The sequence below is a fragment of the Podarcis erhardii genome (genome assembly GCF_964252035.2).
Source record: "Podarcis erhardii genome assembly, chromosome: 8".
In the NCBI taxonomy this organism is placed as follows: domain Eukaryota; kingdom Metazoa; phylum Chordata; class Lepidosauria; order Squamata; family Lacertidae; genus Podarcis; species Podarcis erhardii.
The window spans coordinates 14693195-14709292 of record NC_138499.1 but is presented as its reverse complement, the minus strand read 5'-3'; the positions used below and the strand labels follow the sequence as shown (position 1 = coordinate 14709292).

General features: G+C 47.9%; 1 protein-coding gene and 1 long non-coding RNA gene across 2 annotated transcripts in view; one reads left to right on the top strand and one right to left on the bottom strand.

The window, feature by feature from the left end:
* The window catches only part of FBXO32 (F-box protein 32), a 32445-nt gene extending 30237 nt beyond the window's left edge, over nt 1-2208 (bottom strand). The window contains exon 1 of the mRNA XM_081874579.1: nt 1929-2208. Within this exon, the coding sequence (XP_081730705.1) occupies nt 1929-2053 (125 nt within the window). The 5' untranslated portion in view covers nt 2054-2208. The remainder of the gene's footprint in view (nt 1-1928) is intronic.
* LOC309349186 lies at nt 230-5744 on the top strand. The gene is made up of 3 exons (XR_014159809.1): nt 230-477; nt 4635-4657; nt 4794-5744. It is a non-coding gene; the product is annotated as an uncharacterized lncRNA (long non-coding RNA).
* Nucleotides 5745-16098: the final 10354 nt, after the last annotated feature.

The following is a 16098-nucleotide window of genomic DNA, read 5'->3' as shown; positions in this document are numbered from 1 at the left end:
TTTTTGGACACCAACTCCCATCAGTCCCAGCCAGCCTTGCCAATGGTCAGGCATGATGTGAGTTGTAGTCCAGCAACATCCAGAGACCAGAAAATTGGGGATGCCTGTTCTAGGTCACCTCAAACTTGGCCCTCCAGATGTTTGGGACTACAACTCCCATCATCGCTAGCTAATAGGACCAGTGGTCAGGGATGATGGGAATTGTAGTCCCAAAACATCTGGAGGGCTGAGTTTGGGGATGCCTGACCTAGCGCACAAGGGCAAGCAGGTGGTGTCTGATACCCACTGCGACTGGTAGGGTGGAGGGCAGGGAGACGAACATTAGGTGGCGCCAGAGCCAATGAGCGGCAGATGTAGTTCAGTCTAGTTCTTCTGTCCCCATCCTCCTCCCTGCTGAGTTCTGCAAGGACAACCTGAGGCTGAGGAGGAGGAAATTGATGAGCACTAGAACCCCCTGGGCTGGATGTTCGTAAGAAGGTAGGCAGACAAGGGCTGGCAAAAGGCCATTGGGGAAAGAGGCCAAGGTTCTGGGGTGGCTGGTGTGCCTGCACAGCAGCTAAGAAACACACACACACACACACACACACACACACACACACACACACACAATGACAGAGCCACAGCATGCAAACCAACTGCAGTCAACCGCCTCCATCATCCTCTTATCAAGGGGCAGAGTTCGAAACAGCAACAGAGGACACATGCATGCACTTATGTTCACAACACACCTGCTTTGGAAGGCACAGAGGTTGCAACATGGTGCCAAAGATACGACCAGAACAGATGACACCTAAGATCACTAACAACAATAACTGTCCGGCAAGGGCTTATTGTCCAGCTTTGAGTCTCACATTTCCAATGATCAAATTCAAACTGGCCCAATAAAAATTCTGGGTGGATGGCAACCTCATGGAAAGAATGGGAGAAGATGAGAGAAGAGCGCCCAAACAGAACTGATGAAGGTTTATGCCTGCTTTTTAAAGAGCCGTTGCTTCTAGGACAACTGAAGATTTCTGGAGACTTTTTTTTAGGGCTCAGGATTTCTGGAAACACCCGGTCCTACAGCTTATCACTTAATGTCAAATTGTTCTTGGGGACATATATGAACAACCCTTACACACACACACACACACACACAGTTCCATCCAACTATACTCAGAGAAGCCCAATAAAGTTAATGGACCCAAGTTAGTAATGCTCATTATTTTTAATAGGCCTGCTCCGAGTAGGACCAACCTTAAGACACAGCCCTCCACTCCCTCCATATCGCGATAATAAAATGGTGGTTCTCCGATCCACAATCCCACAGATTTGCTTCCACTCTCCAACCAACCCCAAATACAATAGAAGGGTGGGCAAGACGGACATTCCGCTTTTAAGAAATCTGGAGCAAATGCTGGAACGCATTTAACGGGCCGAGAGTCACATCTGGAGAGCTGGAAGCGGCACGTTCCTGGTAGCCCCGCAGGAGGTGGGCGCTGCGCTCTCGCTCCTGCCTCCGCCTCCGGGTTCCTGGAGAGGGTTTAGCTCGCCAGATGATCCTCCTTCCCGCAATGACGCCACAACCCCAAGAACAACACAAACCGAGGCGTTGCAGCCTCGCACGGGCAGAGATGCACTCGGGGAAACAACGGCCTCGTTAAGAAAACAACCGCCATGTCTGCGCGTTCTTTGCAAAAAGCAAGCCTTGCCAATTATTATTTTTTTTTGGCAAAGATGCAAACCGGTGTGTGTGTGTGTGTGTGTGTGTGTGTGATAAGCCACGTATCTCTCTGCCTGCTACCACCCGGCAGCCCCACCAACAGCTACAGCAACAACATTTGCTAGCAACTATGTCCGGGGTTGGGGGGAACGACACCCCACCTGCAACCCTCTCCAAAGGCGCACGCAGCGCGCAAGGCACCCGGCTCTCTCCGCGCCGGTCTCACCTGTTCCGCTCGCTGGCGAAGCTGCTGCTGCTGTTCTCCCTCTCGGCCAGAAACCTCGTCCAACCATCCGCCGTCTTCACCCAGTTCTGCCCCGGGGAGCGCCAGTCCTGGCCCAGAAAAGGCATCCTCGCCAGCCAAAGAAATCAAGCAACCAAAGTTGTCCTTGCGCTCCCTTGCGCCTTCTTCTCCCAAGCGAAAATACTAGGAGCGAAATGTCCCTAGCCAAAGGGCTACACAGAAATTATTGCTGTTATTCTTTGCTCTCTCCCTCCTCTACTATGATCTCCTCCGCCACTCCGATCCTTGTCTCTGCCCTCGCTCCGGCCGCCTCCGTATTTATCTGCGGGCTGCAGGGGCTCTTTGTTGCCGGAAGAGCGCCTGCGAGCTCCGCCTCTCGCCCGGGGAGGGAGGAGAGACACGTGGCTTTGTTTATTGCTGCGCTCTTTCCTCGGGAGGAGCGGCGGTTGTTGCTCGGGCTGCTCCTTGCCTGTTGCGCAATCCTTGGAAATGGAAACTTGTGCCCTGGCGTCGGGGTCCCCTCTCTCAGCTGCTCAGCTTCGGTTTATTTATAGGGTCCCCCAGCCAAGTAAAAAAAACACCCCACAGAACAACAGCAAAGGCCCCCAGCAGAAGTAAAGGGTAGGAATATGCATTAATTGTGCTTGTTGTGTTCGGCCTTTTTTCCTCCAAGGAGGGCAAGGCAGGGGCTCTGTTCCACCTCGTTTTTGGTCCTCCACAACAACCCTGTGAGGTAGGGTAGGCCAAGAGGCTGGCCCAAGGCCACCTAGTGAGCTTCATGGCTCAGGGGGGATTTGAACCCAGGGCTCCCAGGTATCCAGTAAGACACTCTGGCAGAGGCTGAGTTGTTGGTGTAGCTCTTACTCAACTGTAACTAAGGGGTGGGTAACCTGAGGCCTGGGAGCCAAATGCGGCCCTCAAAGCCTTTCTGTCTGGCCCTTGTAAGTCTTCCCAGGCCGCACCTGCTACTGACCTTGCTTTTCTCCCGTCTGGAGTGTTTTTGACTGTCTGGAGTGTGCCCTTCAACTCTTGCTTCCCTGGAAGGAGATTTGGGTGTGTGGGAGGGAGTGCATGCAGAGAAGCAAATTTACAATTTGCTTTTGTAGGATAATTTCTACATGTGCTCATAAACTCCTCTCTACCCTCCATTGTAGCAAGCAGTAGCCAGGAACACACTCCAGACAGGCAAAAGCCTGTTGAGGCTTCTGAGGAAACATTGAAAGACCTGGGTGGGTGGACACCTTTTGCTTCCAATACCTGAGGTTCCCCATCCCTGATGCTCCATGGAACTGTGGACTCCCTCCACCAACAGTAGCTTCCTGTACTCAAGAACAGTTATGTACATAGAATCATAGAATTGTAAGGGACCACAAGGGCGATCTAGTCCAACCCTCTGCAATTCAGGAATCTTCTGCCCAGTATGGGGCACGAACCCTTAACCCTGAGATTAAGAGTATCATGCCCTACTGCACGCATAGGCAAAGTCGGCCCTCCAGATGTTTTGGGACTACAACTCCCATGATCCCTGACCACTGGTCCTGTTAACTAGGGATGATGGAAGTTGTAGTCCCAAAAACACCTGGAGGGCCGAGTTTCCCTATGCCTGCTCTACCAGCTGAACTTTCAGCCACACATCTGTGAAAATAGCTGAGATTTCCCCACAGTGGACACAGATGGAGGGACCTGAAAACTACTCCTAAGTAAGGCATAGGCAAACTCGGCCCTCCAGATGTTTTGGGACTACAATTTCCACCACCTCTGACCACTGGTCCTATTAGCTAGGGATGATGGGAGCTGTAGTCCCAAAACTTCTAGAGGGCCAAGTTTGCCTATGCCTGTCCTAAACATAGGTAAAAAGGTAAAGGTACCCCTGACCATTAGGTCCCGTCGTGATTGACTTTGGGGTTGCGGCGCTCATCTCGCTTTATTGAGAGAAAATCCAGCCTAGGAAATACAGGTGTTCCAATCATAGACTCATAGATTTGGGACCATGAGGATCATCTTGTCCAGGGGTCTTTTGCCCAACATGGGTCTAGAACCCACAACCCTGAGTTTCATGCTCTGAGCATGAATTTTGCGCTTAAGCACCTGCACATTACCCACGTAAACTAAAAGGGCAAATTAGCCCCTGCTCCTTTAATTTGCTTTCCATTGATTATTTACCAAGGACGGTATGAAACTAAGTTAGAGTAACTGAGCCTAGTTTAGTCACGTTCATTCATTTCACTGGGTCTGTTCTGAGTAAAACTTAGTTGAATGCCACCCTTCTCTCCCCCCCCCCCAAAATAATTAAAATGTATACCCATGTTCTTCTCTTCCACAGAGGGCTTGCTCAAAGGAACTTGCAAATAAAAAGCAAACATAAAAACAGTTCTACATGCAGGCCATGGGGTGTCTGCATGTCACAACAGGACACCCCCTCGACATGCGTGAGTGATGTTGGCATGCCCTGGGCACCCTCTGTTGCAGGGGCAAGGCAGCGCTCCAGCACACAGTCGTTCTAGAGTCTAGAACATCCCTCAGGATCCCCTGCTATGCATAGGCAATATGCAGCAGGCGCTCAAATTCTTTGGCAAGCAACCAATGTGGAAAGAATTTCCTGAAGGTAGAAAGTCTGCAAATCACTGTCTTAGGGCGAGTGATCGTGTAACAACAGACCTTCTTATCCTCTCCCAACTCGCTTCACAGGGCTGCTGAGAAGGTTAGCTGAGGTAAGGTTAATCAGTCACATTGCACCCTGAAAAACATCTAACAATAACACCACCATAACTTTTGAAATACCTAACAATGTAAGTGCTTCTAATGTTTATAATTTCCCTTTGTCCTTTCTGTTTCTTAACGCTTTAGGTATGCATGAAGGAACCCGGTCTGTATTTCTCAAAACTTTCAAAGATCACACACTTTTGGGTTCTCTCCCCATAGCAGTCACCAACCGCTTATATTTATTTCTGTCAATCAAGCGTCTTGCTTTTGTTTGAGCTAGCTGTCAAAATGAGAGCTTGGTTTTGTACACGCTGTGCAGCAAAGCATAAATCAGCTACAAAGTCTTCAAGGGCCTGCTCAGAGCATTCCTGGAGCAAACCTTTACTTGCCACAGAGTTGAACTGTGCGTTATAGGCATATGTGTGCAACAAAATCCCATCAGGCATTTGGAATCCCTTGGTTGAAAAGTGGCTGGGCATAAGAACATAGGAAGAGGCCTGCTAGATCAGTCCAAAGGTCCATCTAAGGTGAAGAACCCCTGGACAATTAAGTCCAGTCAAAGACAACTATGGGGTTGTGGTGCTCATCTCGCTTTCAGGCTGAGGGAGCCGGCGTTTGTCCAAAGACAGCTTTCTGGGTCATGTGGCCAGCATGACTAAACCACTTCTGGCACAACGGGACACTGTGACGAGTGCAACAGCGCACGGAAACACCGTTTATCTTCCCTCCAGAGCGGTACCTATTTATCTACTTGCACTGGTGTGCTTTCGAACTGCTAGGTTGGCAGAAGCTGGGACAGAGCAACGGGAGCTCACCCCATCGCACGGATTCGAACCGCCGACCTTCCGATCAGCAAGCCCAAGAGGCTCAGTGGTTTAGACCACAGTGCCACCCACTCCTCTGAAAGGTCCATCTACTCTCATGGTGACCAATCAATATGCCCATGGGAAGCTTGCAAGCAGGAACTGGGCACAACACCACTTTCTCCAGCTGTGATTCTCAGTGATTGGCATTCAGAGGCACGCTGCCCGTGACAGGGTTAGTAGCCATGGGTAGCCTTCCATGAATTTGTCTAATCCTCTTCTCAAGCCATCCAAGTTGGTGGCCATCACAGCCTCCTGTGGGAGCCTGTTCCATAATTTAGTTATCCTGGCTGTCCTGAATCTTCCAACATTCAGGTTCATCAGATGTCCTCAAGTCCCAGTATTATGAGAGAGGTAGAAAAACCTCCCTCTTTCCCCTTTCTCCAACACAGGCATAGTTTTATTCTATTGTGTCTTCTCTTGCTCGCCCATCCTCTAAGTCAGGCATAGGCAAACTCGGCCCTCCAGATGTTTTGGGACTACAACTCCCATCATCCCTAGCTACCAGGACCAGTGGTCAGGGATGATGGGAGCTGTAGTCCCAAAGCATCTAGAGGGCCGAGTTTGCTTATGCCTACTCTAAATGAAAAAGCCCCAAATGTATTCCTCATAGGGAAATTGCTCTATTCCAGCGGTTTTCAACCTTCAACCTTTTTGAGTCCATTGCTCCCTTGACCAAGCACATTCTTTCTGTGGCCCCCCCTGTTCTGCCCCTGTCCCATTCCACCCTGCCCCCTTTTTGTTGGTTGGGTTCAAGAAAGAAAGGCTGCCAGGGAAAGAGAGAGAGAGAGAGAGAAAGAGAGAGAGAGAGAAAGATCTTCCTGCATCTCTCTCTCTCTCTCTCTCTCTCTCTCTCTCTCTCTCTCTCTCTGCGGTTAAAGCCGCAGGCTCTCCTTAATGAGCAGAGAAAGAGAGACACATAATGTAGGGCCACAAGTCACGGCCGCAAGTCATGACTCCCTGGGGTTCCCATGAAAGTTCCTCAAGTCTTCCCAAGGTGCCACAGCATCCTGGTTGATAACCAAAGCTCTATTCCCTTGAGTAAGTGAGCAGAGAAGTATTGGTTAGTGGAAAGGGTTAAGCAACCCCTAACAACAACACGATGGATGCGGGTGGCGCTGTGATCTAAACCACAGAGCCTAGGGCTTGCCGATCAGAAGGTTGGCGGTTCGAATCCCCGTGACGGGGTGAGCTCGCGTTGCTCGGTCCCTGCTCCTGCCAACCTAGCAGTTCGAAAGCACATCAAAGTGCAAGTAGATAAACAGGTACCGCTCTGGTGGGAAGGTAAATGGTGTTTCCATGCACCGCTCTTGTTTCACCAGAAGCAGCTTAGTCATGCTGGCCACATGACCTGGAAGCTGTCTGCAGACAAACGCCGGCTCCCTCAGCCTATAGAGCGAGATGAGCGCGTAATCCCAGAGTCGTCCGTGACTGGACCTAACTGTCAGGGGTAACTTTACCTTTACCTTTAACAACAACACGCCCACATGGCTTTCAGCTGCCTTTTGTCTCCTCCCAAACCCGCCTTTCCCCTAGAAAAAGCAGGTGCTGGGTTATTGCAACCTGAATATGCATGTATAATTAGCTCTTTAGCATCATTCACAAGCCCTGTGGGCGGGTTTGTGAAGATTGCCTGCATGAGAATCTAAGCAAATGTAATTTTGATTGTGTGATTAGCAGCTACACCTGCTTTTTAAAAGAAGTCAACACTTGAGACATAGTAAATGGAGGTGGGTGGGCAGGATGGTTAACCCTTCCTTTTCCAGCCGTGATCCCAGCACAAATGTGCCTCCTGCTTATTAGTAAAGAGAAACCAATGGGAGCTTTCCCCCTTAAGCTTAACTGCAATGTGAGGGACAGGATCCAAGGTGAGGAGGGAAGGAGTTACAGCTTCCCCCAGGCAGAGGTCCTGATGATGGGAGGAGGAGGGGAAAACCTATTATTAAACAGTTCCTTTATAACCCAATCATGCAATTAAAATACTAATCATGCAGTTAAAGAATCCCAAGAACAAAAGGCAAAACGCAGTTTGGTAAGGAGGAGATTGGATTTGATATCCTGTTTTATCACTACCCGAAGGAGTCTCAAAGCGGCTAACAATCTCCTTTCCCTTCCTCCCCCACAACAAACACTCTGTGAGGTGAGTGGGGCTGAGAGACTTCAAAGAAGTGTGACTAGCCCAAGATCACCCAGCAGCTGCATGTGGAGGAGCGGGGAAGCGAACCTGGTTCACCAGATTACGAGTCTACTGCTCTTAACCACTACACCACACTGGCTCTCTGGTAAGCCTGAAGTTGGCTGTGCATGGTGTTGGTTGGCCTTAGAGGAATGTAAGGCTCTTCTGCAGCAGACCACAGACACCTCATGCCCAGCTATCTATTCTCATGGTGCCTATAGGAAGCCCTACTGGCCATTACCAGCAACAGGCATTCTGCCTTCAACAGCAGAGGCAAGACATAGCCATTGTGGCTACTAGCCATTGACAGTGGCATAGTGTGGAGAGTGGCACAGGGTGGTTGTCCCGGGTGCAAAATTCTTAGCGGAGTAAAATTTCAACACCTGGTGCTGCCTCAATATAACTGCATGCTTCTGTTGCTGGGCTCTGTGAGAAATGACTTCTCCGTGTGAAACAGGAAGTGACCTCTCCAGACAATGGAATGACTCTTCTTTTCTTATTTCTGTGGTTGCAATCTCCTGGGTGACGCAGATGCCATTAGGCAGTTGAATGCACATACGTACTCTGTCGGTTTCCTTTATTCTGTGCAGCCCCAGCTGCTTGCAACCCACGCTACACCACTGGCCATTGATACTCTTTATCCTTCATGAAACCTCCCTCTTTCAATTGCGAGAACAATTTTGCTCTTCTTTTTTTTTTTTTAAAAAAAAGTCCCATGGTTACCCTTTTAAAAACAGCAAGGCAGCAAAGAAACAGGTATGTGTCTTTTTAAAATTAAGAAATGAAGAGCAGACAGCTTACATGAAGCGTAGGACTTTCGTTTTCTCATATTCTGGGGTGTGTGTGTTTTGGAATCACACAATGTTCATGTTGTCAGCTGCCTTGGGTGCTTAACTGAAGAAAAGCAAGGTATAAAATGAACGGAACAAGGCTGATTCCCAGGCATCGATTTGCTGTTATTTATGTCCGTCATTTTTAGTTGCAATGCTGGGCCCACACCACAGTTATAGAGGACCTGCTGTGAGGTATCTGCAATTCTCATTGTCGTCTTTGCCTTCCGTGTTTCTCCTGAGGATGCTGGTTTTACACAACTGGTCTAAATAGACAAGTCTTCCCTTTGCTACTAATGGAGGAAGAGGGTGGAAGGTGGCCTGAGTTTGCTTATATAAGAGTGCTTGAGAGATAAACACCCCCACAGAAGTCTCGCTGCCCTAATCCCAGTCACGCTGTCACCTCTTCTCCTGGGGCTTGATAGATCTGCTGACTTGCAGAGTTACAACAACAGCTGGCATTTGATGTACAAGGTGATATGTGCTCTTTCAAAACAACGTCTGGAAAGCCAAGTGCTCAAGGTTGTAAACATAAATCTCTCGAGTTTTATCTCTCCCTCGGGGTGGGGGAAGGGAATGGCCTTGTGGGCACCAGCGCCAAGTGATTGAGAATGGTTGACTAGAACGGACTGTTTAAGTCCTTCAGGCCTATTGGAATAGACTGGGAACAGAATTGTGACTTTTTAGAGAGTTGAAGATGGTTTGAAAGAGGGATCGTTGCTTTTGTTGTGTTGTGTTCAGGCATCTGAAGGCAGCCCTGTATCAGGAAATTCTGAATGGCTGGTGTTTTATTACCGTATAAAAAATATGCAGCTCATCTGGAATGGGAACAGGACCAACAGGTGTGTCAGCATCAGGGGGCAAGGTTAGAAGTGCATTCATGCTTCCAGCAAACATAGAATCATAAAACCATAAAGTTGGAAGGGACCCTGAGGGTCATCTATTCCAACCCCCTGCAATGCAGGAATCTCAGCTAAAGCATCCATGACAGATGGCCATCCAACCAGTGCTTAAAAACCTTCAAGGAAAGACAGTCTATGTAAGGGAGAAGCTCTGAACTGGCCTATAGCATACTTGAAAATTTCCTAGTCCTCTGGAATCATCATCATCATGAGATGTCATTATAGATACCACAGCTGTCATTTGACGAACTTTGTTGTTGTTTAGTCGTGTCCAACTCTTCGTGACCCCATGGACCAGAGCACGCCAGGCACTCCTGTCTTCCACTGCCTCCTGCAGTTTGGTCAAACTCATGCTGGTAGCTTTGAGAACACTATCCAACCATCTCGTCCTGTGTCATCCCCTTCTCCTTGTGCCCTCCATCTTTCCCAACTTCAGGGTCTTTTCCAGGGAATCTTCTCTTCTCATGAGGTGGCCAAAGTATTGGAGCCTCAGCTTCATGATCTGTCCTTCCAGTGAGCACTCAGGGCTGATTTCCTTCAGAATGGATAGGTTTGATCTTCTTGCAGTCCGTGGGACTCTCAAGAGTCTCCTCCAGCACCATAATTCGAAAGCATCAATTCTTTGGCAATCAGCCTTCTTTATGGTCCACCTCTCACTTCCGTACATCACTACTGGGAAAACCATAGCTTTAACTATATGGACCTTTGTTGGCAAGGTGATGTCTCTGCTTTTTAAGATGCTGTCTAGGTTTGTCATTGCTTTTCTCCCAGGAATGATGAACTACCTGCCATTTAAACACACACATATGTAGAGAGTTGGGCTGTGTTAAGGAGGCACATGACAGGCCTGATTTCTGCAACCCACTCATCCTCTCCCATTCTCTGATTCACGAAGTAGTGGTTTGTGGCAACACAGGAGAGGCAGACCAATTTTCATTCAGAAGGTAACCCTAACCCTGCTATATATAAACACGGCAAGCATGTGTTTGGATCATGCTATTGCCCACACCTGTTAGCTGCTGAGTCACCGTCTCACTTGCCACCTCTTCTGCCATGTGGTTCACTGACACATAAACCACTTGGTTCTTTCCAAAAGGTTGCTGACTAAATCCTCATCAGAGCTATTCCCCTGTACCATAGGTACATACCATGGGAAAGACAGGAAACCTTGAAATATTTGCACCCGAAACAATCTAAGGTTGAAATAGAGACAGCAGAATCTGTCCGTTTTGGTTTCTTCTTCCCTGTTTAGGGAAGTTTTTAATGTTTGATGTTTTAACGTGTTTTTAATATTCTGTTGGGAGCTGCCCAGAGTGGCTGGGGCAACCCAGTCAGATGGACGGCTTACAAATATAATACAGTGGTACCTCGGGTTAAGTACTTAATTCGTTCCGGAGGTCCGTTCTTAACCTGAAGCACCACTTTAGCTAATGGGGCCTCCTGCTGCTGCAGTGCCGCTGGAGCATGATTTCTGTTCTCATCCTGAAGCAAAGTTCTTAACCCAAGGTACTATTTCTGGGTTAGCGGAGTCTGTAACCTGAAGCATACGTTACCTGAAGCGTATGTAACCCGAGGTACCACTGTAATAACAATAACAAGAATAATAACAAGAATATTCTCATTTCTCTGATCTCCACAGTTCTGCATCAAGTTTGTGATTTTTTTAAAAAAAATAAAAATAAAAAAGTCTTCATGAAAATTCACCAGCATTTTAGTGTGAATTTCTTCTGAGGCACACATTTGTCTGTACAATTTCCCCCCACATTTCTGCATGCAATTTCCCTCACATAGTGCATCTTTACCATGTGATTTTCGCTGTGTTATGGACCTGTGGCTTTTTGTCCGATATACGGGCACACCACGATAAATGTCATTCGTGGCAGTGGGCATGCTGTAACCCAGCAATGAACATCAACATTGGACAGCTTTGCTTCTGTTTCCACTGTGAGTATAGCAGGGAAAAACTGTGTGCCAGAAGAGCACCTCACAGGCATCTGGTTGATGACCAGAACAATGGACCAGGTGGACTGTTGACCTGATCCAGCAGGCCCTTCTTGTGTTCCTGCCAGTGGGTTTGCACCACACATCATCATCATCATCATCATCAACATCAACATCATAATTTATTTATACCCTGCCCATCTGGCTGGGCTTCCCCAGCCACTCTGGGCGGCTTCCAAAAAAATATTAAAATACTGTAATACATCAAACATTAAAAGCTTCCCTAAACAGGGCTGCCTTCAGATGTCTTCTAAAAGTCTGGTAGTTGTTGTTCTCTTTGACATCTGATGGGAGGGCATTCCACAGGGCGGGTGCCACTACCGAGAAGGCCCTCTGCCTGGTTCCCTGTAACTTGGCTTCTCGCAGTGAGGGAACCACCAGAAGGCCCTCGGTGCTGGACCTCAGTGTCTGGGTAGAATGATGGGGGTGGAGACGCTCCTTCAGATATACTGGACCGAGTCTGTTTAGGGCTTTAAAGGTCAGCAGCAACACTTTGAATTGTGCTCGGAAACGTATTGGGAGCCAATGTAGGTCTTTCAAGACCGGTGTTATGTGGTCTCGGTGGCCACTCCCAGTCCCAGTCTAGCTGCTATGTTCTGGATTAGTTGTAGTTTCTGGGTCACCTTCAAAGGTAGCCCCACATAGAGCGCATGGCAGTAGTCCAAGCGGGAGATAACTAGAGCATGCACCACTCTAGCGAGTCAGCCCACAGGCAGATAAGGTCTCAGCCTGCGTACTAGATGGAGCTGGTAAACAGCTGCCCTGGACACAGAATTAACCTGTGCCTTCATGGACAGCTGTGAGTCCAAAATGACTCCCAGGCTGTGCACCATGTCCTGGCTGCGCACAGTTACCCCATTCAGGACCAGGGAATCCTCCACACCTGCCCACCTCCTGTCCCCCCAAAACAGTACTTCTGTCTTGCCAGGATTCAACCGCAATCTGTTAGCCGCCATCCATCCTCCAACCACCTCCAGGCACTCACACAGGACCTTCACCGCCTTCACTGGTTCTGATTTGAAAGAGAGGTAGAGCTGGGTATCATCCGCTTACCTTCCCTGCTGCCTTGCCCCCTCCTGGTAAGATGCAGCAATGTTAGTCAGGTGAGCACTGCTGCCTGATTCCTGCCTTATCTTTCCAGGTAATCAAAGCTGGGTAAACCATATCACAGGTACACACCCTGTATACTTCCCAGTAATCATAATTCAGCATTACTTGAATCATAAATCTGCCCGGCTGTGATGGAAGCAGAAAACATACCGTAATTGAATCTGGGGACAATCCATCCTCTCTTGAGCATTTGATCTCCCCAGAGGTAAGCCCATTCCCAATGCTCTCTCTCTCCAGCTGAAATCAGCAGGTATTTAAAATGGCCCATGGGTCTTAAGCATGACCAATAGTCAAGTGGTGATGGATCTTTCAGTCCAACAATATCTAGAGGGCACCATGTAGAGACAGGATGTTCTAGAGCAGTGTTTCCCAGACTTGGGTCTCCAGCTGTTTTTGGACTACAACTCCCATCATCCCTACCTAGCTAGACCAGTGGTCAGGGATGATGGGAACTGGAGGCTGAAAAACCACTGGAGGCCCAAATTTGGGAAGCACTGTTCTAGAGCTATATGTGCACTGCGATATGAGTTATCTGTGACAGAAAGAGCTCCCTGCCAAGAACAGGCACGTTCCAACAATGTGCCTCACTCAGAACGTCTTTCTTCCTCAACAATACGGTGAGCTTACCGTCGGCTTCACTTCCAGGTGCTTGCAAGGTGATGTCATTATAGTCACAATTCTTGGAAGTGTGCAGGTGAACCTGTCCGTACAGGTTATACACATGGGCTGTTGAAACACTGCAGCCCAGAGGGTAGATGAAGTCATCTCATATCCTCCTTCCATCATTCTGTGACCTTTGCTGTGCAGTGGAATACACAAGCTAAGAAAAGTGAGGATATGGATTGAGCTTTCATTGTTTCCCCCCCAGGAAGGCAGCCCCTGTGTATTATAGGGGTGGAATCCCATTCCTGTTGTCTGTCTCTCCTCTGTCTGAGCTGGTGTCTTGAGGTCAGTATTGCTTAGGCACCTGCCAAGTCCCACACCCCAGCAGAGGTTCTGCTGCTGATCCCTGGGCCAGTTCCTCCTTCCTGTTGTTGCCTGTTCTCCCATCACCTTCAAGTGTATGAGTGGTGAGAAGTATTGTCCACTTACCTTGCTTATTCCTCCTTGGCAGTGGTGAGATTGGGCATAGAGGGCAATGGACAGACAGTGTTGACAGTAGCAAGGAGGCCGCTTAGATCTGGGAGCTAATACTGGTCAGTTTATAAATTATAAGACCTTAGTGGGCAGATGCCATCAAGCCACAATCTAGGGCACAGATTGGGAAGCTGCACAGGAACCAGCTAAGAACCCAGATCAAGTTTAGGGCTCTGGACTGATTGTTGGAGACCAGAAAGTCAGTGTTCCCGAGACTGGCAGACTGGAACCCTCCCAAAATCACGCCAGGCCACCAGGGCCTCATGGACCCTCACAGACACCTTCCCCTGAGGAACCATGTGCCTCCAATCACACATCACCTATCCTGTAGCACGGAGAGTACACCAGGAAGGAGTCTATGGAATGGAGGAAGGTTGGGGCGTTGGCCCTTTAAGACTCAAGTTCATCACAAGAGGGTGGAGCCTGGAGGGGGAAGTCTGGAGACAGCAGCTTAAAAGGCTTTAGGCTACTCTTGGCCTCTGCTAGAGCAAGTGGCTCACTTGGAGCTGTCCGTGGTCCTGCAACTTCTAGCCAGCCTTTGCCTTGCTTCCATGGGATCCAGCATTGGACCAGAACATGAGCTCAGGTGACTGTCCACATGTTCACTTTGATGCACCATGTTTATGGGTGGTGCTATCACAACCTCTAATAGTGAACTCAGTGCCTGCTGTGCCAACATGACTGGAGCCAGACTGAGGCCACCAACAAGTAGGAAGGAGGGTATCATTATCAATCCCTACTTTGTAGCAGAAGTACAAAACTGCCCGCCCTTGAAATCGAACAAATCTAAAAGAGGGCACGCTCCCCAAAATGGAAACGAATAGGTATACTACACATGCACGAGCATTTTCAGTTTTGAATTTTGTTATATGTCCTTGACATCGCTGTAATTGAAGTTTTTGAGGTCTGCATGACATAAATCAGGGTTTTATGTCATGTTTTATATATAAGATTTATAAATAAGCAATCAACAAGAATGCATGGCCGACAAGCTGGAACCTACATAGGTCTGTTGGGAGGTAAAATATGCTGCAACATTTTGCTGCAGGTTCCACTTGTACTAGAAGCAGTAACTTGGCTGCTGCAGCTGCTGGCAACACAGTCACTCAGCTCTTCTAGACAAGGCCTTTTTTTCTGGAACCCTATCAAAAAAAGGCTGTTGTCCCTTTAAAAGGAATCCATCCATTTCAGTCTTTGTTGAAGAGCCTAGAATCAATATTTCAGGAGCCAGAGCTTGTCAGGGTTACCTGCACTTTGCCCAGCCTCATTTAATTGACTTCCTCCAGACCCTGTGTAGTCCTGCCAACATCAGAGCATCCTTTTGATGCTATACAAGTGAAAAATACTCCAGTAACATCTGTGAGTGTAACTCTCTGTGTTAGCTGTGCCTATTCACAGGTGAACACAGACTGCTTAATCACAGAGGTCCCTGCACCTTTTGTGTAACTCTTTGAGGCTTACAAATAATTTGGGCATGCATTAATCAGCTCCAAACTCACTTTAGGAAGGTGAGGGAGAGTCACCTTCTTCATTCCACAGAGAGAGAATGAATGAGAATGAATACCTGCCCAAACTATGATTCAGTGCCCTCAAAATAAATGGAATGCAGTACATATAGGCATTGACTCACCATGTGGCTTAGCTCATGAACCAATGAAAAATTACTGGAGGACATTATGGGAAGCACCATAACTCTGGTAGAGCACCTGCCAGGTTCAAGCTTGCAAACAGTCATGGTTTTCCAACCAAGGCACCCTGGGAAATGTAGTTCTGAAGGGACCTCAAAGGCAAGACAGAACTATCAAAACTACAACTCACAAAGTCCACCAAGAGTGGTGAATGGAGTCCCCGTGTTTTGAAACTGGTTTAACTTTGTAAATACAGTATTAGGTATATATCCAGTTTGAAAAGTTTTCAGAGCGTGTTTGACACTGCTGAATCTAAAACATTCCACAATTATCAGCTAATTATCAGTATTATCAATTATCAGTATTAGCGAGTTCCGATTCTTGATGCGGTCAGAATGTTTTGGCTTTTGCAAATATTTTCCAGCCAGTCTGCATTCCCAAAATATACATTCTTTGCATGCATAGCTGACAAAAAGCTAGGCCAGGAATGTGACATCAAAGTGGAGTTTATGAGGTTTTTGCTAACCAACCACAGCGCAGCTTGCAAAGTTTTCCTTCAAGTAAAAGAAAGGGAAACTCTAGTCAGGGGTTGACAGTGGTGACATTTTTAAGATTTTATCCATTCTTGATCCCCCCCCCCAGTCCCAATCTGTTGCTTTAAATATTACTCATCTGCTGCCAATTTCATGATTCGTATGCTTTAAATTCCAAAGCACAATGAACACATGCACAAATATATATGTAGAGGAACTGCAAAACAATGCAGTGGGTTATTACTGCATAACTTTGTAATATGCATATT